Raw genomic sequence first — 23,858 nt, 5'->3', positions numbered from 1 at the left:
ATCACACCCACCAAATCACACCAAATAGCTCATGAAACCGAAAATGGCATGGGCATGTGGGACCACGGTGCTGAGCGCATGGCCTGCAGAAAGCCTCTCCTTGCGAGGAGCTTGGTGCGGCCTCCCTTGCTGCTGGGGGCGGCGCTGCCTCAGAACAGCCGCTGCAAAGCCAACACTGGGCGTTGTTTTTCTGTGCTTTTGTCATAAAAGTAGGAATCCTCCTGTGGCTTATTTCAGTTTGTGAAAACAGGTTAGACTAAGATAGGTCTGTTGTATAAGCCAAGTGGCTTAATGCCAACTTTTGGAAAGTGGGGATACCTGCATCCACTCATTCATCCTCTGTTAGCAACCCCATTGCCGGGGTGACCCATTTTATGGAGGGAAAAACTGAGGCTCAGATGGTGTGGTGACTGGTACTTCGACCTCCAGTGGGTAAGTGACGGAGCTGGGATTTGAACCCCCTGCAGGTGGGAGTGGACCGCGGTTCACGTGAGCGGGGAAGGAGGCCAGGCTCTGGGGAGAAAGGGCAGCGAAGAGGAGGATCAGTCACCTGCCTTGTGAGTCTCTCGCAGACCCTGTGAGTCTCATCCTCTGTGTCCTGCTTCGGGGTGCCTGGGACCCCAGCCAGAACTGAGAAGCAATGAGGAGTTTGTACGTGTGTCTGTGTGTACGTGTGTGAGGTTGTGTGTGTGTGCAGCTCTGAGGGTGGGTATATGTGTGTGTGAGAGAAGAGCACACACTCAGCCTCACACACGCACACACAGACACACACACACACACACACGCGCGGCCTGCTTGAATGCACCAGAGCTTCGCAGCTGAGCACCCTTCTCTTTCCTGCCTTTCCTCTGAGGCACAGCTGCCGTAGGTGTTCCAGCCTCAGCCTTGGGCAGGACCAGGCATGGAGGTCACGGTCACAGGCAGCAGCCTAGCTAAGGAGGATCTTCACCTTGGCCCTCTTGGATGTGCTTGTGACTTTCTGGGGGCCTGGGGATCGGTGGGTTCTATTTGAACACCGCAGGGCCATGGTCGTCACAGCAAACACCCTTGTCCCGCCCTTGCTGTGGGAATCCAGCTTTTTACTCCTGAGGGGAAAATCCTAGATCCAGCTTCCCCTGGAAATGGCTCTATGCTTTGGCCTGTGCCTCTCCTGCCTCCCTCCACCTGCCCAGCCTGGCCTATCCTGCACTCTCCTTCTTCTTTTTTCAAAGATTTATTTATTTAGTCATATAGAACTGGGGTATAGGCCAGAGGTGCAGGAGTGGTGAGAGGATTCACCAGTGACAGAGTGGGGAGCAGAACAGGCAGATTGATGAAGTACACTGCTGAGGGGAGCAGCGGGCGGGTCAGGAGAGGTCTGCCGCGCCATGTGTCTGCCGCGTCACCTCCGGGGCCAGGGATTGAACCTGCACTGAAGTGGCTGTGTCCAGCTTGCAGTGCTGTGCTTTAACTCACTGTGCCACTGGGGAGGGCCACTCACTCCTCCTTTTAAGATTCAGCACAGGCGCCCTTCCCATGAAGGACTCCAGGCCCTCCAGCCTACAGGGTCTTTGGAAAGTGGGGTCCACACCTGTGGCACATGGGGTATGGGGGGATTTAGCACAGAGTCAGGTTGCCTCTCCTCTGTCCTGAGCTCCATGGAAGGACAGCACAGGGTTGGGTCCCCCGGCTGGCACCCTACAGTCAGGTCCTGATCCACTTCAGCTCCATCCCCAGTTCCCTCCTCCCGGGTACCATCTGGCCTAAGGTCTGGCCTGGAAGCGCGGGCCAGTGCTCACATCTCTTGCTGACTATGCCAGGGCTTTCCTGGCAGTCAAGTGTCTTTGCCTTCATACCAGGCTCCCGAGAGAGGCTGGTATCTCTTGCCCTCACAGGGAGGCTACCTGGGCATCTGGCAGAACACCCACAGCAGAGTCTTCTCCACCTGCCTATTCCAGTTTCTCTGGCGCCAGGACCAGATGGGGCAGGTGGGTAAGTGGGGCTCACCATCTCACCCAGGGATACCTGTGCCTAGCCACGGCTTGGGAGACCACATTGTCCCTCCAGACGGTGGGTGGATGGGCAGGAGCCCCGTCACTGGCCCTACACTGTCAGCCACAGTTAACAGGATTCTGGGGGAGCGGGAACTCTTGTTATAGGTAGTTCCCTTTCCCCCCACTGCAAAACCAAAGGAAAAAAGTTGGCATTTAAAAAACTGGTGGCCACATAATAAAAGCTGTATATTGTGCCTTCATTTAAAAAACAAAGTCACTAGAATGGTGTAAAAATGATGGTTCCCAGCAGCCTCTCCCACCAGGGGGGACAGCGCAGAGCTCTGCTGGAGATTAGGGCACCCTAACAGGGTGTGCAGGATCATTTGCTTCTCTCTAGATTGCTGGAGAAAGTGTCAGTATTCCTCTTCCTCTTCTCTTCCCATTCAGGGGTTTAAGTAAGTGTGCTGATGAAGGCGAGGCAGAAGCATCATTTGCTGGAGGGCATGGGCTGGGTGTGGGCGCCAAAGGGAAGCTGCTCAGGAGCCCCCCCACCCCCCACCCCCCCACCCAGGAGGCTTTCTGGCCCTTGCCTTCAACCTTAATCCTTCAGCTAACAGAGGCCACCCTTTTCCAGTGCCAGGTTGTGGGCTGCACAGCTGAATGGGTTATTTTATTTCTGTCTTCTAATAATGAGGTCATATTATGATACTCATTTTTTAGATAAACAAAGTAAAGCTTAAAAAGGTTAACTTGCTTCAGGTTTTGGACTACTAAGTGGTAGCACCGAGGCTGGGCTTGCTCCAAAGCCCGTGTGCTAACCTAATACACCCACAGCTGGGAGCTGATTTGTGTGGGTGGAGGTGGCGGAGGGGCTGCAACAGAAAGACAAGATATGAGAGTGTGTGTGCACGATTCTGACAGGAACTGGCTTAGGAAAGGAGGAGAGTGGCTGCTTGGGGAGGCTCCCATTCTTCAAGGAATGTAGACACACACACACACACACACACACATGCACGCACACAATCATGCACACAACCGTGCAGTGACAGCTGTGCTTGTAACGCTGGATATTGCCACACATTTAGATTTTCACACAGACACAAGGATACCAAGACACTAGTTTGCAGACCTGGTAGGCAGACGATTCAAGAGCAGGGACAGCAGACAGCTGCTCTTAGGGCTAGACCCCTGTGAGCAGCCTGGCGGGCCTCCGGCCCCTCGCCCATCCAGCCAGCAGCAGGTTGCAGGGTAGTTTTTGGCCTGAGAGCAGGAGGCAAGAGGAGGAGCCCTGAACTCCGCTCCTGAACACCCAGGAAGTCGCCTGAGAACGCACCCTGGAGTCAGGTGGAGCTGGGTTCATCCTGGCTCCATCACGTATTAGCTTTACAGCCTGTAGCAAATGGCTTCATTCTTCTGAGCCTTTATTTCCTCAGCTGCAGGATGGGGATTCATGATCCCCACTGCTCGGGGCTTAGTTTGAGGCTACAGCAACTAACAGAGTGTCTGGCATCCTTGGTTTACACAGCAGATCATTTTTATCCGTTCATTTGTTTGCCAAACACTTCTGGCCCTCTTCTTCCTGGGACCACGTCTGGACTAGGAAAATGCGGATGGGCAGGGCCCGGCCTCAGCTTGTGCCCTCGCTGCTCTAGGGTCACTCTCAAGACCTGTGTCCCCGGGAGACTTTCTGACCCACTGGGGCATCTGTGTTTCCCCCTCTCCGAAGCGTGTGAGTGATAGATTCTGGGTGGGGCAGGTAACGTCCCCTCCACAACAGGTCACCCCACCCTTCTTATACCCGTCTCTCCCGCCAGCATTGGCTCTGGCCTCAGAAGTTCCCCTCTGCCCCTCGGACTGCCAGGCTCACCTGCAACTTTGCCCCTTTCATTCCTTCATCCAGAATGACCCGTATCCATGCACCCCCGCACTTGTGGGGGCCTGTGTGTACACACACTTGGGCACACACATGTGGAATCGTGTGCCTCAGCGTGCCTGGCCCATTCTCGTCCTACAGGCCTCCACGACCCGACCCCTTTCAGAGAGCTTTCCCCCACACACCTCTCTTAAGCTACTCTGTCCATACTGATTGCCTTTTTTTGAAACAAGACCTTTGCCATTTGCTAAAAAAAAATCTGCATGCAGAGAAAGAATGAAAGCAGCGTCTCCCACCCAAAGGCCAGGGGACAGCTGCTGTTAACATACCCACTTTATAGGCTCTCTTTTCCCCTACAAACCACCTTCCTCCCGGGGTGATTTGGGGGCAGCCCCAGCCAAAGAGGAGAGCAGGACTTAGCGTACCTGTCAACAAACCTAGAGTATGTACTTCCAAACCAGAGCAGGGATGCAGTTTGAAAACAAGGAGAGTAACTGTGAACAAGATCAGCCATGGCTTTGAGAAGAAATTCACATAACATATCGCTGTTTTGGCCACAAAGGAGAGTCAACAATCTCGGGCAGGTTTGTCTGAGAGCAGAGTCAGTCACGCACTGGAGAAGGGGCACAGCTCCTTGGTGCTTACAACTGGAACAGGCGGCCACGTTCTTTTGATGACTGGGGCTCAGAGATCACCCCCCCGTGCCTGTGTATCCTTCAGGCTATAATTACTCCGTGAGGGCACTTGAAGACGGAGGACGTGGTGGAGGTAGGAAGAGGTTTGATTTTCCTCGTAGCACTTACTGCAGCTGAACTTGTCTCTGTGGGTTGTTTGTCCAGGTCTGCATCCTCATCCCCTGCAGAAGGCAAGTTTGTGTGAGCCCCCGCCCAGCCTCACATTCCCCTGAGGGTCCCGCCCCAGCACCTGGCACAGGGCCTGCGGGACGGGCAGCTGCCTTGGAGGTCCAGCAGCCTCATCCTTCTCTGTCCCCCCTCGCTGGGAGAGTGGAGCTGAGCTGGCCTTCCTGTGCCTCTCCTCTGCCCGTGGGACTCCCCTGGAGGCCAGCCTGTCCCCTCTGCCTGTGGGGCCACCCCTAAGGCCAGTGTGTCATGTGCTGAAGCTCCCCCTCTTTTTTTTTTTTAAAGAATTATTTATTTGTGCATACGGAACTGGGGTACAGGCCAGTAGTGCAGAGACAGTGAGAGGATTCACCAGAGACAGAGCGGGGAGCAGAACAGTCTGACTGATAAAGTACACTGCTGAGGGGAGCAACGGGCAGGTCAGGAGAGGTCTGCCATGCCATGTGGTCACCTCCTGGGGTGGGCGGGGTTCAAACTCATGCTTCAGTGGCTGCTGAGAGCTTCATAGTGATAGTGTGGTGCTCTAAGCCCTTGCTCCCCTCTTTTTGTCAGGTGCTGCACTTGCTATTCTGAGGAAGGGGCGGCCAATGCCCTTGGCTTTGTGCTTGGCAGGAGTGTGTGAGTCTCTACTTCCAGGAGTTTCTGGAAGGAAATGGACTCAGACAAGCCTACAGGTCAGGACTTAAACTCTGGTTGCTCATGCTCCCAAACTCAGGACATATAGATGAGGCTACTCTTGACTGTTCGACTACCCACACTCTTGCTTCTTAGGAATGGAATCGACTTAGGATGTATGATTATTAGTCTAGTATGAATGCAAGTTCTTATACCTTTGCCATCTGATTTTTTTTTGGAAAACATAAAATTAGTGTCAGTTAAGGAAACATGTCTACAGACATGTGATCAGTACATTAACTCCGTTTTAATTTTGTTTTTTGGGTGCTATTATAAATGGTATTGTTTTTCCATTTCAAATTCCAGATGCTCTTTGCTGTTATATAGGTATGCAGCTGACCTTTGTATATTGATCTTGCATCCGGCAATCTTCCTAGACCCAGTTATTCATTTTAATAGGGTTGTTGGGGTCAATTTTGTAGAGTTTTTAAAGTCTTCTGTACAGATAATCATGCCATCTGAAAAAGAAGGTAATTTTGTTTTTTTCCTTTCCAATATGTGTATCTTTAATTTCTTTTTCTTGTCTGGTATTCCCTCCACATAGACTTGAAAAACAGCCCATAACCATGTTAGAAGAACTCAGCCTGGACGCTCCCATCCTCGCATTAAATCCAGGGCCCAACAGCAGGGAAGTGCTGACCAGCACGTCACGATGCCCACAGGGTGGGGAAGGACTAGAAACTGGACACATTCCCACGGGGAGTACGTGACTAACCCAGCGTTGCACCTGGAGTGACCCCTGGCTTAGGGATCCCTCTGGCCTCTGTCTTCCTGCCTCAGATCTTGCTGCTCACCCGACTCCAACTCATGGAGCTCAAGCTGGGGTGTATTTGGGAGTCAGTGGTGGGAGGCAGGAGGGGCAGGCAGGAGGGCTGTGCCCCTGTATGAGCCTCGGCTGGCCTCTCTCTTCAACGGTAGCTTATGCGCTGGTGTCCAGGCTCAGGACAGGAACAGCACTGGCTTTGTGCAGGGTGTGGAGAGCTGGGTGTGAAGCAAGGTCTCTAAGGAGGACCTCATAAGGGGCACTTTAGTTGGGGGTGTGCCCTGCGCTCTCTCTGGCTTATTGACATTTACTATGTGCCAGATGGGCTCTTTGACCACTCTGAGTTGCAAAGTCCCAAGGGCAATCTCTGGCAGGCTTCTTATTGTACAGATGAGGAAACTGAGGCAGGGCACTGTTGATGCAGGAACCCAAGTCTCAGTGGGCACCATGCATATGTGCCTGGTAGCCAGGGCCAAGCCCCAGAGAAGATGAGCCCTGTGGGTGTGTGTGAGAGGAGGAGCAGGGAGACTGTTTTCCTTTATGTCTAAGAGGCAAGCAATTATAAGAGGCACCATTATTTTATTTATCCCTGAGAAATAAACAATGCCAATTAAATGATGACATCCCTCCTGTAAGGTACACTTTAAATATCTTAAAGCATGAATAAAAGGCAGCTTAGAACTGATAAAATGAGTTTACAAAACTAAGTCATGAAACAACAATGAAGTGTAAAGCTGGGTTTCCCCTGCCTCTCCTTAAAGGACTCCCATGTGACTCTCTGTGAACATGTGCACTGGGGTTTCTTCCAGGTTTTTATATTCTTACATCACTGAGAGGATCAATGTCTATGTCTGTCCTCGGACTTCTCTGCTTATTTCCCCAGGAAAATGACCGGATCAATTTTCTCTAATACTTTCATGATTCTAATTTTTCTAATTAGTTTTAATCCACCTGCACTCCCTGGCATTTCCTAGGTCCGGGAGCACATAGAGGGATGAGCCGGGGCCTGCTGGTTCAATTTGAATTCAAAGTGTCTGGTATGGGGGGGGGGTTAGTGGGTATGTCAGGAGGGTGGGGGGAGGCACGGTGGCCCAGCTCTGCCTCTGGCTTTGCTCCCCTGATGGGGCCAGGGGGTGGGTTGGGCAGAATTCAGGGGAATGGGTCACATTCTGTGTGCCCTGCTTCTAGCTGCGCTGGACGACTCCCCAGTCTCATGGACGGGCCTCCACAAATATGAATAACAACAGCCACCGTTCCGAACCTTCTGAAATCCAGGCTCCCAGCATGCATTGCTTTTGATCCTTTGGCCTTGACACTGATTGTTGGCAACATTTTCCAGATGGGGGAAACTGAGTTTGCCCATGTATAGGGAATGGCCACACAGGTTGTAAGTGGCAGAGCTCAAGCTTTGGGACTTTTTCCTCCACGGGAGCATGCAGTCAGCCTGAACTTCACACGTCGTGGCTAGCAAGCCTTACAGGTGTTCATCAGGTGTCTGCCCCGCCCCTCCTCCATGACCCTGAACTTGGGCATACCAGAGTGTTTGCTTGGGCCAATGAAATGTGCACAGAAATGTGTTGCTTATGGCTAGAAACATTTTAGCAGGTGTGATTTTCTGTGCTCTTCCCTCCTGCTTCAGCAGGACTGGCAGTCTCCTTTAAGATGGCATCATGCAGTGGGAGGTCCCTTCTGGCCCAGATGTGAGTGAGAAGCGGACCAGTGTTTGAATAGATGGGGTCATTTGTTAATGCTGCAAAACTTGCCCAGGGCTTAGGGGCATCACCTTGGAGAACTCTCTTTGCTGCCTCTGGTTTCTGCTTCAGTGTATGAAAAAGTACACACTTGCCTCACCAAGCCACCTTGGTGAAGGTTTTTGGGGTTTACATGAAAGCATAGTAGTGGGGCTGTGGGTGGGGGCTCTTTGAAGTCCTGAGGGCCAAAGGGAGAGGGCAGGGACACACAGGATGCTGATGACCCAAGGTCCGGGGTCTGCGTTCACGTCCTTCAGGGGCCTGGTCACAGGCGTGGCTAACAGGTGTGTTCCCTTTGGCAGGTGGCCCTCCCCCGGGCGGTGGTGCCCCCTGGCACCTTCGAAATGTCCTCAGCGACTCAGTGGAGAGCTCGGATGATGAATTCTTTGATGCTAGAGGTGAGTGAACCCCATCCTCTCATCATTGGCTGGGCGACCTTTCTAGAAGCCCTACAAAGAGTGTGCCAATTGGGGGTTCATATCCTTCCCACTCAGACATGGGGCTAACAATTTCCCCCTCACACTCTGAATCTGTGAGTCCCCCAGGGGCTGGGACCCAGCCTTCATGCATTCACTGTGATCTCCATGGAGTCCTGATATATTTCAGCAGGCGTGTGTGGCAGTCAGGACACACCAAACTGATCGGCATGGCCATTGCCCGCACCAAGCTTATTTTCTAATGGAAAGACAAACTTGAAGCCATGACACAGCAAGTAGGGCCCAAAGGGGGGGAGAGGGGGCGTTGCCACACTGAGAGGACAGGGCATTTAATTTAGTTAACACCGTCTCTGCAGAACTGAGGGTAGGAGATGGTTAGGTGAAGAGTGAGAGAAAGAACCTCCCAGACAGAGGTGTGATGATGTTGAAATAGGAAAGATGGGACATTCCAAGAACCGTGGAGGCTGTGTGGTGGGGAGCAGTAAATAAGGGAAGAGGAGAGCGGGTTGCCTGTGACCAGCCCCTGAGAGGAGGGGCCGGGGCTGGAGGCCAGGCCAGTTGCAGAGGCGACCTGGTCTTCTTAACCCACCGCTCTGCCCTTCAGCACAGAGACTGTTTCCATGGTTCAGCTGTTGTGGCTGGCACTGCAGCGAACATAGGAGTGTAGGTTTCCCTTTGAATTAGCGTTTTACATTCTTCAGGTGGGATGACTTGCTGGTCAAATGGTGCTAAAGTTATCTGGTTTTAGTATCCTGAGGCACCTCCTGCTGCCCTCCTCAGGGGCTGGACCAGTCTTTGTTCCCACCAGCAGTGTGTGAAGGCGCCTCTATCCCACCTCTCTGCTTCCTTGGTGCTGGCCTTTCTGCGAGGGCCTGTTCTCACGGTCTGAGGTGGTACCTCACTGTGGTTTTGAGTTGCACATTCCTCTCGGCCATTTATATGTCTTCTTTGGACAAGTGACCATTTAGCTCTTCTGTCTATTTTTCGTTGGTTACTTACCCATCAGTAGGCCATCTTTTTGCTTTAAAGAAAAAGCAAAGGAATAGACAGACAAACCCCAGACATCTGACTGCAGGGCTGAGGCCAGAGGTGGAGGGTGGGGGGTGAGGGTCAAGGTGGGCAGGGTCCTTTGGGCTATGGTGGAGGACTACGGGAACTGTGGTGGTGGGTGTGGTGTGGTAGCCTACTACTGAACAGGTGTGACATTCTACCCCTAAGTCTACGTGGTGTCAGAAACCAACGTTACCTCAAAAAAAGACAGTGGTAGACATTTGGGTGAGAGATGGTAGACAGGGTATGCACTTCATGCCCAGAGCTGTGCTTGCCCAGCATAGCACAGAGGTCCTGGCAAGGGCTTTATCAGAGATGGAGAAGTGAGCACCAAAGTGGGAGCCTTTCAGGTGGAGAGAACAGGCTGCTTAAGCCTCAGGGGTGAGAACATGCAGGGCAGGTATGGAGACAGGGGAGCCAGGATCTCTCTGCAAGGTGGGGAGAGGAGCCTCACTGGCATACTCACCTGGGCTGGGTTAGGGGTAGGTGAGGAGCACAGTGGCCCCACTCCAAGCCAGGAAGGGCCACATTTCCCACATGACTTCTTGGCCTCACTCTGAGAAATCACTGTATTTTGGGAGTTGACTTTTTGTTGAGAGGGGGCCAGTTTTGAAATGCCTGGTTATATGGGATCTTGCAAGAGAAGCGGACGGTGCTGGAAGACACCTGCATCTGGCCCGGAGAGGTGGCTGCAGTGTGCCCTTGACTGGTCCTGTGACCACGGGCAGGCCTTTCCCTTTCTCTGGGCCTCCGTTTCCCTACGAGGCCCGTGTCTCTGGAAGAGAACACCCACTTCAGGTGACTTTCAGGGAAGCCGTGTTGGGGGGTGGGCTGCCGTCCTGGCTGGAGCCTCCCTCCCTTTGGAGTCTGGGAGTAGACTCTCCTCCCTGAAGCTAACCCTAGCCCAGCCCACTGGGGCTCATTTCTGGTCTCCTGGCATCTGGTGGGAGTGGCCGCCCAGATGGGTTTCTCCATGGCAACCGACCCACAGTGTGACAACAATGGCTCCACTATTCTGATGCTCAGAACATGTTCATGTAAAATATTTTTGCAGTTCATTAGGGCTCCACACTCCCCGTGGTGACGCTGGCTGCGAGGCCTCTGTGTGGCAGGGGTCCGGCTGCCCTGCTGCCCTCCAGCCGTTCACCTGCTTTTCATGAGCAGTTTGGAAACACTCCCTCTTGCTGGCCTCAGCTCCCCAACCCAGTGCTCCCTCCGGGTCTTAACACTCTGTCTGCGGGTCCCCGCCACCCCACCCCAGTTACCCGCATCTCACATCCATTTCTACGGCTGCTCTACCTCTCTGGCCTCCTTTCTCTCATCTCCTTCATTCCCTCCCTGCCTCTGTCCTTCCTTCTCTCCACTCCCCCGGCACCCCAGACCCCCCACCCCCCTCTCTTCCACCATCTCCCGCTCTCAGTGCTCCCCTAGACACCCCAGAGCCTCTGCCATTCCCAGCCTCAGGCTCTGCCCACTTACTGCTGGGATCCTCTTTAGCTCAGAATTGTGAACTCCCGGCCTCTTATCTGTTCTCCGTGACCTGTCTGGACAGCACCACTGAATGTTGCTTTGAGGTAGCAAGAGTGATATCATCCTCCTCTGGTCCAGGGAGCCGGTTCAGGTCCTGCCCAGCCACCCAGACTTTTCACATCTGGGGCCAGAGTGTGGGGTCCAGGTTTCTGGGCATGAGTTGAAGGGCCACCTCCCTGGCTCCTATTCTCCAGCCCAGGCCACGTTGGGTCGGGGCTCTGTCTCTGCCCCGCAGGACCCTACGTCTGCCAGCTGCTTCTACCCTCCCAGCTCCAGCCAGAGTGAAGCTACATGGCTGGGTGTCAGTGCTAAACTGGGACATTTTGTCCTCCTCCTCCTTAATGCAGTGATGGGGAAACTGAGGCTGGAATAAGCAGGGACTTTCTAAGGTCACAGATCAAGGTGGACTAGAAACTAGGAGTTTAATGTCCAAAGCTGGCCTTTTCTTTGACTTGTTACTGAAATTGTAGACTTCTTCCCTCCCATTTGTTCTTTGAGCTCTAGCCCATTGACCCAGCTCTAGGAGGAGTTGGGGGATGAGAGATGCTCACTGCTCACGGTCTGGTAGCAGAGACTCCGAGGGGCCCTGCTTGGGAATGTAAAATAGATGTCCCTGATTGGATGCTGAGGGCTAGGAGATGGGGTCCTAGGAGGAGGAGGACAAAATGTCCCAGTTTAGCACTGACACCCAGCCATGTAGCTTCACTCTGGCTGGAGCTGGGAGGGTAGAGGCAGCTGGCAGACGTAGGGTCCTGTGGGGCAGAGACAGAGCCCCGACCCAACATGGCCTGGGCTGGAGAATAGGAGCCAGGGAGGTGGCCCTTCAACTCAGATCCCTCTTCTGTTAGCACAACTGAAGGATATCGGGAGAGCCAGTGCCCAGCTCTGCCAAGGTGGATGTGCACAGTAGGGGAAACGCAGGGTGGCACAGAGGCCTGTACCTCAAAGGCAGACCATGGTATATGCCTATATTACCATAAATAAATCAACACAAAGGAACAGACACTTCATCAAAGACGATATGTGAATGGCAAATAGTAAAAAGAGGCTCCACATCATTACTCATTAGACAAATGCAAATTAAAATGACAATGAAAACTACAACAGACTTACTAGAATGGCTGACTAAGATGACTGAGCAGGCTAGGAGGGTTGGAACTTCGCAGCCCTGCTGCCGGGAACATGCAGTGGCTCAACAATTTTGGAAAATAGATTTTGCACTTTCTTACGTTAACAGTACTTAACTACTTCACGAGCCAGCCTGTCCACCCCTCAGTATTTGCCCAAGAGGAAAGAAAGCACCTGCCCATCTCGAGATGCATTCTTGCCTGTTGGGAGCAGCTCTATTTGTTAGAACGCCAAACTGAAAACAACCCAAATGTACATCAGTGGGCGAATGAATCAACAAACTGTGGCACATGCATGCAATGAAATAATTCTCAGCAACGAGAAGGAATCAGCTTTTGATACACTCAGCAATATGGATGTATTGCAGAATAATCGTGCTGAGGGAAGGGAGTCACACTGCAAAACAGTACACGCTGTACATTTCCACTGACATCCGACTCTAGTGTATGCCAACCAGTCTCCATGATGGACAGGTCGGTGATGCTTCAGAAGAACAGCAGAAGACTTCTGGGGCCAGAGATATCCACTCACTATTTTGATAGGAGAGGTGGTTTCATGGGGTCGTGCATCTGTGACGACTTACCAAATGTTAAGTAGATGCAATTAATCGAATGTTGATGTTATCTCAGTCATGCTGTTAAAAAATGGAGAAACTCCCTTCAGTATAACATAAGGGGATGCGATAGTGCTGGGGGATGTAGGAGACCCCTGAGGATGTAACCTGTGCTGAGAACCGAATAACAAGAAGTGATCCTAGGTCACCTTTTGAACAGCCCAGGCAAAGCTTGAACTGGAGGAATGAGCAGGAAGGCTGGCATGGTGAGGGTGCCCAGGTGCCTGCCTGGTGCCATCCACCAGCTGCCCCACAGACAGGGAGGGGAGACCTGGCTCAGCTGCCTCTGGATGTGATTTCCTCCCAGACGTGGGAGTGGCCCTGCCCCAGAGGAGGCCAGAGACTCTGAACTCAGAATCTCTGGTGCAGGATAGAGCTGCAAAACAGAATTATGCCTGGGTGACTGAGCTTCGTGTGGGAGATGGGATGCTGGTGACAGGTGGTGTGGCCAGGAACTGTGCATGAGAAGAGCTCAGCTGGCCGAGGAGGGACAGCCCAGTTTGGCATGGTCCCTGACCACGAGACCCTGACTTCTAAGGAGGAGATGGGGACGTCTCTTGGTGTGCCATCGCTAGAAGGACGGAGGCCGGTGCCGGAGTGGCACTATGATGTCAGATGCGTCATTTGGGATGTGGTCAGGTGTGCCAAGCACGGGTCATCTCTAGTCTATTTTTATAGCAAAACAGATGTCTCTATTTAGAAAATATCCAGGCACATCCTGAACTTTCACCTTCTGCTTAGATGCAGTAAATAGTCCATTAAAGGAGTCTTATAACCCACCAGCATTTAACCCACCGCTCTTACAGTGAATTGTCCGCTGGCAGACAGCACCCTGAGCTGGCAGGCGGGACACCAGCACTTTGGCCTGGTCCCAGCTTGAGGTGCTGTGTGAGCCTGGGCCGTTTGTGTGGCTCTGAGTCTGGACAAGAGGGTGTTGGACTTCACCTCAAAAGCTCCGAGTATGCCATGAAGGTCCTAATTGGCCTGGTGAAGCCCTATTGGCTGATGTCTCACTTTGATGGGAAATCTTTGCTTCCTTTTGACTTTTCCCTCAGCCTCTAAATGGCACCCTCTCCACCCCCAGGAGCATACATAAGCCAGGCCCTGGAGGTTGCAGAGTGGAAACACTGGCAGAGCTGGGGTGAGATTGGGGAAGGGGGAAGTAGGTGTGGAGTGGCCAGGGCTACTTTACCAGCAAATCTAACTCTGGGTAACAGAGCAAAGCATGGGGCCTCCACCTCTGGGCTGGGTGGGGGCAGGGCATCTGCCAGGTGAGAAGCTAGAAGTTTCTGCCTTTCTGCGTTTTGCCTTCTGTGTCCTCCATTCCCTTGCTCTCTCTGTGCCCAGTCCAAACCCAGCCTCCCCTCTCCTCACCTGACAGGAGGAGCTGAACTCTGCCTTGCTCAGAGTGTCCAGGAAGGGAAGGTAGAGTAGGGATAAGTCACCCCATTTATGGCAGTGTTGATTCTCAGAGAATGAGGGACACACCCAGGGCTGTATTAGTCTGGGTTTAGCTGACTATGCTAAAAGCTGGGGATTGTGGGAGGGGCAGAGTGAAGGAAAGCAGTGCATGGTGTCTGGGCCAGCAACCCCCACCCCCCCAACCCTTCACTCCCTGCTGCTAGCTCCTTCAGACAAGCCTTTCACCTCTGTGACTCAGGCCTCTCCTCTGTAAAGTGACAGGGGGTAGGAGGGAGCGGGAGGATGTCATGGCTGGGCAAAGTAAACATCTGTGTTACTGGCCCTGGCCCTCCCCAGCCCTGGGGGAAGGGTAGTGGTCTAGTAAATGCCACAGAGCCGGCTCCAAAGACTTCTGCGGATGGGCCAAGACCTTTCCCTGTGATGAGCAGTGTGGTGGTGATGGCCCTTGGTGGGGTGGCAGCAATGTTAAAAGTGTGAAGGCAGTTAGCAATCCTGTAACCCAGAGGTTAAAGGGTAAGGCATATTTAGGACCTTGGAAAATGGATGTCATGGGCCTGATGCAGGGGTAACGGGTGGCATTGGTCTGGCTGTCTGGGGAGGGTGACCAAGCTCTTAGCTCCATGAGCAGGTGGTAAAGCCTTCCTGCCACAGGACAGGGAGGCTTCCTGCTTGAGAGTCCTGTGGCGTCAGCAGAAATGAAGGCCTCTGGGTGGGAGGAAAGGCCTCCTTTATGGCCTGGGAGGTTGTGTGGAAGGGTGTGTCATGGCTTTGGCCAGAGTCAGAGTCGGTCTGGGGTCAAGGCTAGCTTATTGTGGGATTGTGTGTGAGGCTTGTCTTGGTGCTCAGTGTGGGCAGGGAATGGAGCTCAGTGAGGGTGAAGTAGATGCAAAAGCTGGTCTGCACCAGAGGCCACTGGAGAGGAGAATTAGCATGCCAAGAACAGTCATCAGAAGACGGAAAGCAAAATCAATAACCAGAACATTTGTCAGAGTGAGCCCTTTGTGGCCTCCGGGCCCTGCTGGGAGGCACGTACCACAGAGGGGGAAGTAGAGCAGAGACTCAGCACTGAGCCGGGTGCCCCTGTTTGCCCAGATAACTACAAAAGGAGCTATCTCCACACTGCCTGTGTGTGCGCGTGTGAGAGAGGTGAGGCATGTGCAGTGTGTGTGTTCTCGAAGCCCTCAGGGGACAAGCCCATTGTTGCCAGAGTGAAGATATGAAGGCTGCATGTTGAGAGCGGGGGCAGGAGGGGCCCAAGGACAGTGTGGAAGCGTGTCTGAGAAGAGGGGCTCAGGGAGAAGCGGGGGAGACAGAGGCAGGCTGGGGGCCAGAGAGCCTCAGAAAGCCAGGGAAAATACAAGGAAGCAGAGAGGGAGGAAGCAAGAGAGATTTGGAGAGAATGGGAGAGAGAGACGTGGACACACACACGTAGGGGAGAGAGAGAGGGAGAGACAACATCAGGGAGAGAGCTGAAGGAGGCTGACCCAGAAGGAGAGGGAGAAGACCAGAAAGAGGAAGAAAGGCCGTGTGGTGGAGAGAGTCTAAAGGATCTAGAGAAAAGAATTGAAAGAAACCCAGTGACGAAGGTGAAGAAAGAAACATGCCTACAGAGAGAGAGAGAGAGCTAGAGCAAAGGTGAGGGCAAGACAGACAGACAGACAGACAAACATTGGGGTATTGGGGTAGGGAGAGAGCCAAAGAGTTGGGGGTGTGATTAAGGCCTGCTCAGAGAGGGAACTTGAGGGGCAGAAGCACAAAGATCAAGAGAGACTGAGATCAAGAGAGTAGAAAGAGTTTTTTTTTTTTTTTAAAGATGTATTGATTTATGGATTCAGAACTGGATGCAGGGGTGCTGAGAGGATTCATTAGAGACAGAGTGAGGAGCAGAACAGGCAGATTGAGAAGTGCACTGCTGAGGGGAGCAGCGGGCGAGACAGGAGAGGTCTGCCGCGCCAAGTGGGTCAGCACAGAGTGGGGATCGAATGAGCACTGAAGCAGCCACTGCCAGCTTCACAGTGCTGTGCTTTAACCTGCTGTGCCACTAGGCAGGGTCCTGGGATCTAAGCAGATCAGATGTTGTGGGATAGGGCTGGGAGTGTGAGAGGAACGCATGAGAGGCTGAGAGAGGAAGATGCATTTGAGAGGAAGACAGATACAAGGCCAAGAAGCTAAGACAGAAGAGGCTCATTCACATAGCTAGGAAGAGTTGGGTAAGACAGCACAAGCTCCCGGTGGTGGTGATGGTGATTTCATGCACTGTTGTCCCCACCTGTGCCCTCACTGTGTGCCAGACGTGCTTGTGAACACTTTACCTGCATTATCTCATTTAATCCACACAGAAATCCAATAACATAGGCATTACTGGGATAGCATGTTACAGATGAGGAAACCGGAGCTCCTAAATCTGAGGTTACTGTCCACGTCAGAGATAGTGGATCTGGGCTTGAAAGTAGACCACAGAGCTCTTTATCCCCTCCTGGTCCTGCTTTCCCAAGGGCAATGCCTGATATTTGTTTACAGCATTTTGGGATATGGATTTTTTTTTTCAAATTTACAGTAGCTTTTCCCTTTATAACAATTTGCTGAAAAAGTTGTAGAACCATCATTGTTATTCCCACCGAAAAGAAAAGGAAGCAGAAGTAGTTAAGGGACATGGCAAAAACACAGGTTCACATGCTGCAGAGTGTGGATGGTACCTCAGTCAGGCCTCTTTTCAGACCACAGTGCTGCCTCGGGCCATAAACCAGGGCCCAGAGGGAGCACATTGTACTTGGAAAATTGTGTGTGTGTGTGTGTGTGTGTGTGGTGCCTGGCTGGAGCACTGGGCAGCCAATCCAGGATGTCTGGAGCAGGCCATCAGGAGGGCAGGACCTAGGGACTTTTGAAATAGTGTAGCTACATTTAAATTCTGGCTTTAATTTAAATTAGGCAAGTTGCTGAACTTCCCAAGCTTCAGTTTCTTGTCTATAAAATGGAGATAATAGCAATTGTAGCTTTTTAGTATTGTTATTCACCTAAGTGAATTCATATTTGTAAATCACCTATAATGATTTCAATGTACACTAAGGATTTGATAAATATCATAAAATAAATCAAATAAATAAGACAGGAGGGTTGTATTATTGAACTTGAGTGATTCAGAACTCTGGACAGCTCCCCGATCTGCAGATCCACCATATTGGTTCCATCTGCTCAGTAAAGTTCTTTGGCAGTGAAATGAGTCTCATTTCTTTATTCTTGGCTATCATGAGCTTGAGGATTCTCCCAGCACCATTTAATGTTTGTTTTATGAGGGAGGACACCATAATATTCACCAGGAAGGCCTATCTCTTTTAAGAGAATGTGATTCTCTTTTAAGAGGATTAATGCAGATGGAGTTTTCATTACAGAGGGAGGCATTACTGTGGTTTGTTTTGAGGAGCTGTTCCTCTCTGGGATGTAGGACCGTACCATTGTATGGAGTTGATGTGTAGGTATCCAAGGGTCTGTGTTAAGGGTTGTTAGGGATGTGGCCTCACCACGATTTCTAAGAGTAATCACTAAGCTCATACTGGAAAGAGGAAGGATAGAGACAGGGTTAATGGGAAGACTAGTAGGAGGCATTAAGAGGTTCAAAAGGCTGAGACATGGGCTAAGGGTCCCATATGTTTAAGACATTCTGAGTGGCAAAGGCTTTTGCTCTCCTGCTTATTCCAGAGTTGCCTCTGCCCCCCTCAAATACTGATGGCATTCAAATACTGATGGCAACTCACTTCTTGGGAAGAAATGACCATACTCTTTCTCATCCATAAGCATCCCCCTTTGTACCAAGTCCTTTACACCTATTATACTTTTAGTCTTTCTAACAAGTCTATCAGTTACACATTGTCAGCCCCTTTTTACTCATGGGGAAAAAAAAAAAACAGGCTCAGAATAGTCAAATAACTTAATCCCCACACCCTCCTGAAAAAAAAAAAAAGAAAAGAAATCCAAACAACTTCTAGCAAGTGGCAAGATTTTGCTATTTCTTCTCAACACACTGACTTTCAATAAATACTGCTCTTAGTGCTAAAGGGGGAATCTTCTTTGGGTGTTCAGCCTCTCATGGCTGTTCTCTTTTTGTGATACATATAGAGACCCATTAGGGCATAACTGTGACTTCTTAGAGTGAAAAATTCCCAAATGCCTCACACCTGTCTGTAACTATAGTATCTTCCACTCAAAGGAAGGAATAAGTACTCTTTCAGATGTGACTTCCTGTTAGGGCTACCTCCATTCAGTCCTGCCTGCTCGTGTCCATCTCTCCTTCTGCCCACAGAAGAGGTGGCTGAGGGGAAGAATGCCATCCTCATCGGGATGAGCCAGTGGAATTCAAATGACCTGGTGGAGCAGATTGAGACCATGGGGAAACTGGAGGAGCATCAAGGTGAGATTCTGCTTTTGTTATGACCAAGATGTGTACACATGCATGTTACAGAGTGGGTTGAGGTGCTGGAAATTTGGGACTAGGACTTGGTTCTTCTTTCAAGTCATCTATCTGTCTGGCCACTTCTCTTTCCTGCATCTGTGCTCCGAAACTCTGTTACCTGTAAGATCCCACAAGGAAGCTTCTGTCAGAGATGACTCCAGGGTAATTCAACAGAACTCCCTTGTCTATAGGATGGGGAAGCAGTGGGGATTAAGGACAGTCAGTCTGTCCAAGTTCTTTGGGCTACAAACTCAAAGTGTTGAACTCTGTAGGTCAGAGTAGGGTAGCAAAGTTCTGGAGGAACTTTCCAGAAAGGAAAAGACAGCAGAGAGGGGCAGCAGTGAGAATTATAGCTTCCTTTGAATTGCTGAAGAAAGAGATGTGGCTGGGAATTAATCCAGGAGACTTTTTATGGAGGTGAGTTTTGAGAAGAAGCTTAATCAGCACAAAAATCAAACACCTGCATCTGTCTTTCCATGTGGCCATTTTTCACATTTGTTGGACACCTGTTGCTTGGTTGGAGGGACCAACAATAAATAATTCAGCTGTGGCCTCTACCTTGTGATGTGTGGCACAGTATAAGTCAAGACATAGAGGCAGACTTGGGTTGAAAATTTCTGGACCTAAAGTGAGAGGCAGGACTCTTAGAGGGAGGCAGGAGAGTCTGACTCATGGAAGGTTTCCTGACAACGGAGCTATGGATCCAGGCTTTGAAAGTATGTTGCTAAGGAGGTCAGCGATGTCTGAGATATGTCTGAGATGACATATGGGGGAAGTGAGGCTCAGGAAGAGGCTGCATTTGATTGAGGTCATACTGGAGTGAAGAACAGAGTGGGGCTGGGACTCTATCTAGGGTTCAGGTGTGAACCTCTGCACCTGTTATCCCCATCTCATGTATCACTCTTCCTACTTCCCATCACCTCCCCTTTTGCTTTCTCTGCTGGCCCCATGATTCCTCAGCCAGATAGGATGACTGGCTAGCATCCATCCTAGGGCATGGCCAGGCTTTGGATGACTGTTATATTTTACAAACAAGGAGCCCAAGGCTTATGGAAGTGCACCTTTCCCAAGGCTCTCAAAGTTGCTGACAGCATCACGCTCATCACCAGTCTCCCAACTCCCAGACGGAGCCTCATCTCCCATGCTCATGCTCAACTGAGGTCAGGTACAGTTCTGAGCCCCTGCATGGTCAGGTGTGAGAACCCAGGATCATAAACTAAAGAGTCCTTTGAGTTGCTGTCCTAGTCACAAGAAGGGCAGACTCTGACTGGCCAAGGCCAGGCCAGAGACAATTTCCATGTCGTTCCAGTCACACATTTGCAGACGGACTCCTCGTCTGCTCTTTTCTGCATCCAGGACCTGTATGCACCAGAAGGGTTCATAAATTTCGGGACTTGCCCTAGGACAGTGCCTGGTAGCCATGGAAAAACAAATCCAGGCTTGTACTCACCACCTGTCTGGACATCCCTGCCCCCCACCCCCACCCTGACCCCCCACTTGCCTGCCAAAGACTTGTGTGACTCAGACACAGTGTGAGCTAAGGAGGGGGGAGACACTGTGAGCTGGGAGAGCAAGGTAGAGATGAGGAGAAGGAAACATGGAGATGGACAGGAGAGGGTGAAAGAGAGAGTTTGGGACCCAAGAAGTCTGGGCTTGGACTTGGCCCTGCCATTTTGGAGCGTCATTATCTCTCTGAACCTCAGTGTTCATCACTGGCTTAGTGAGAATAACAGAAAAGTTGTGGGGATTCAGTGAGCTAACACTTGCAAAGTACATCCAATCACAGCTCATCATAATGAGGGAAGATGACAGAGAATGGAAGACATTGCACAAGCACAGCTCCAGCAAGCACTTCCTGGTGTGTACGAGAGGTTGAATTAGGAGCAGTGCTATCTGGAGTTCAAGAATTGATGCTGCCTCCTCTCCCAGTACAGGATAGAGAACAGGAGGAGGGAGAGAGCATGGAGCAGGAGAGGAAACCAGCTGTTACCAACTCCTGAATGCCCTCCCTCTGTGGATTCAAAATGTGATGCCCACAAAACGACAGAGCATACACATTCATTGCATCCATTTCCACAATCATTTCTGGAGCAGCTCCGGGCTGCAGGCAGTGCTGTACAGCCTGCTGTACAGATGAACCGGCTGGCATTGCCACCTTAGGGGACAGTCACAGCTGAGGTTAGCCTGTAATAAGGCAGGCTGAGTAAGGGTCTTAGGAGACAGGTGCTGGAGACTATTTTAGGAGGAGGAAGTTCTGAAAATGCTTCCTGGAAAGGCTGCTGTCTGGTGTTACAGAGCCAGCTCTACTCTGCCTTCTTCAAGTTCCTGCCCTTCAATGCGGGACTCACTCCGGAGACCCGCTCTCGTGGTTCACCCCCTGACTAGCCACGGTAGCCCTCAGGATGACCTCCAAGTGCAACGGCAGCCAAAGCCACTCTTCTGGCCTCCAGTAGCCCCCTTACCTCCACCTGGATGGCCAAGACTCTTCATGCCCCCCAAGTGCCCAAGGGAGCTGACCTTCCTTCTCTGAAGCTTAATTATGTCTTCGATCCCATCTTGAGCCTCTCAGTCATTTAGAGCACATGTTGCAAGGCTTAGACTTGCATCTGTTATCCCCACTTCTGTGGGTGCTAATCCTGGTGTGTGTGTACCCCCATACTCTCACAGCACCTCGTGTTTCATTTCTTTGTTTTTTGTTGTGAACTCATCTTGGGTCCTCCCCTCACCTCCCTCTCTTTTCTGTGGGAATCTCGGGCATCTAGGTTTGGGGATGTCCTGGTAGAGACTGGTCTTGTGTTTCTGCTGGGCCTGGTGTTTCACTCATCTTGGACATTTCATATGTTAAATTCACAGTTTGGTGTTTCCAGTCTCCACAAGTGGTATAAATTTAGACCCCACACCCGTCTGCGGCACAGGCTTAGAGTTTTAATTACTCATGTGTGACTTTTTTCTTTCTCACTGTCTGTGAATGATTTCTTTGCTGTTTCCCCAAAGGAGATTTTTAAAGGTCCTTTTTGGGTGGGAGAGACCTCCAAGGCTCCCCATTGAACAGGCAGTGCCCCGCTAACTCCTCTCCTAACAGTGGACGACATCGTTTCCAGCCTCCGGACCCAGGGCCGGGTCAGCTGGTTCTTCCTGTGTCCCTTCTGTGTCAGCTTCTGTTGTCATTCTGCACTGTAGGTCTGGCTTTGTTTCAACCAGCCTTTATTTTGAGCATGGTTATGTATTTACATTTTTGGTAATCTATTGCCCAGAATTTCAGTGGAAAGGAATCTTTCAGCTGAAATAAATGAGTTGCCTTATTTATTATCACTACTACTGCTATTATTACTCAATTGCTTCTCTTGGTATATTTAACATTTTTAAATTTGGTAAAATATGTCATATAAAACTTACCCTTTTCAATGTGTGGTTGTGTGGTATTGAATACATTCATGTAGTTGTGCAGCAACCACCACTGTCCATCTCCAGAACTTTCTCTTCAGCCCAAACTGAAGTTATTAAATAATAAAGCATCACTCCCCTCTCTGCAGGTCTCTGGTTATCACCATTTTATATTCTGTTCCTATGCATTTGACCACTCTAGCTCCCTTATATAAGTAAAATCCTGTAGTATTTCTCTTTTAATGTATGGCTTGTTTTACTTAATGTAATGTCTTTACAGTTCAACCATGTTATATCCTGTGACAGGATTTCTTTCCTTTTATAGGCTGAATAGTATTCTATTGTATGGATATACCACCATTTGTTTTCCACCTTTGACATCCAACATGTCTTTAATGCACATGTTTCTACTTTTTGGCGATTGTGAATAACACTGTTATGAACCTTGGTGTACAAATATCCACCTTATTTTTTGAACATATTATTCCTATAAAACAAAGCAAAACAAACAAAACCAGTGTGCCTTGGCACTTGCAGACCTCACTTCAGAGTTTATCAATATAAATTGTATCTCTAGATGCAGATTGTATTAGAGATTAGTGCAACAGATACACTTGTTCTTTTATTTAACTCTGGGCCTTAGAGAGTTTTTCATATTAATATACAGAGATTTAACTCATTCTTTTTACCTGTACCATGGTTTTCTCTACTTTGGAATTTTTCATCAGTAAAACAGTGTTACATAAGTTAAAGGTACAACTATTTAAGATTATAATAGATACTGCTAAGTAGTATTAAAAAATGTGCAAATTCAAATGCATGCCAACTGTGAATTATGTTAATCATTCCCCCACAGTGTTATCAGAATTGATATTAACAAACCTCAAATTTCTACCTGGTTGGTGATGATATTTTCTCATTATTTTTTTTCCTTATTTGATTGCTAGTGAGGCTGATCATCTTTTCATAATGTGTTGATCAGCCCTATTTTCTCTTTTATTGAATTTCTCAAGCATTTATTTAACCTCTCTCCTAGTAGATTATTTATCTTTCTTATTGGATATAAATTATTTGTTCGCTATGTATTTGAAACATTTGTCTCGGCAATCTTGCAACTTGGCTGAATTTTCTTATTAGTTCTAAAAGTTGCTCTTTTGGGTTTTCTAAGTAGAGAGCCATGTTGTTGGCAAATCTTAAAAGCTATATTCATGCCAATTTTCACACTGCTTATTTATTTTTCTTATTATATTTCATGGCATGGGGTTTTCAGGTAGAGGCTGAGTAGCAGGAGGGGCAGAAGGTTTTGATACTGACTATAATGCTAAAATTTCCTCCCCCTCCTCCTACTCATTCCTCTTCAGTTAAGTTTATAGAGGTATGATTTACATTCCATAAAATTCACCTGTTTTATTGTATGGTTTTAACTGCTGTTTTATAAATTTTATGGCTTCCTGTTGAATTTACTTCCTCTTTTTACTAGAATATTTATTTCCTCAAACAGTTCTTTCCAACAGGAGCTGTGGATAGTCACTTTCCAAGTCCTTGCATTTCTAAACATGTCTTCATTCTGTCTTCTCATTTGAATGTAAGTTTGCCTGCTTTCACAATGTTCCTGACTATCTTTGAAGATTTTCTTCATTTACTGTCATTGATGAGAAGTCTGAAGTAAACTGGATGGTAATCTGTTTTTCCCTCTTCTTGAAACAATAAATTTAACAATCTTTATTCTCTATATTTGGAAGTCACAAAGTATATTTGGCATAAAGATTTATTTTGTTGTCCCTGCACCTGGTACATGGTGATGTTTTCTTTTCATTATTTCTTCAAGTATTTCTTTCTTTTTTTTTCTCCTTCCAAAATTTATAGGTCTTGTCTGAACCTAACCAAGTTCTTCAATTTTCTCTTTAGCTGTTAATCATTCTCCTGGTGAATTCTGTGGCACACTTTAATTT

The 23,858-nt window shown here is 49.7% G+C and overlaps 1 protein-coding gene across 1 annotated transcript in view; it reads left to right on the top strand.

The window, feature by feature from the left end:
• Positions 1-7,138: 7,138 nt before the first annotated feature.
• PITPNM3 (PITPNM family member 3) overlaps positions 7,139-23,858 on the top strand; it is a 66,365-nt gene continuing 49,645 nt past the window's right edge. Inside the window, exons 1-3 of the mRNA XM_012726092.1 lie at positions 7,139-7,181; positions 8,198-8,293; positions 18,373-18,480. Of these exons, the coding sequence (XP_012581546.1) occupies positions 7,139-7,181; positions 8,198-8,293; positions 18,373-18,480 (247 nt within the window). The remainder of the gene's footprint in view (positions 7,182-8,197; positions 8,294-18,372; positions 18,481-23,858) is intronic.

Source organism: Condylura cristata, unplaced genomic scaffold (genome assembly GCF_000260355.1).
Source record: "Condylura cristata isolate star-nosed mole 26May11 unplaced genomic scaffold, ConCri1.0 scaffold00017, whole genome shotgun sequence".
NCBI classification, from domain to species: domain Eukaryota; kingdom Metazoa; phylum Chordata; class Mammalia; order Eulipotyphla; family Talpidae; genus Condylura; species Condylura cristata.
This window is presented reverse-complemented; position numbering and strand designations above follow the sequence as displayed.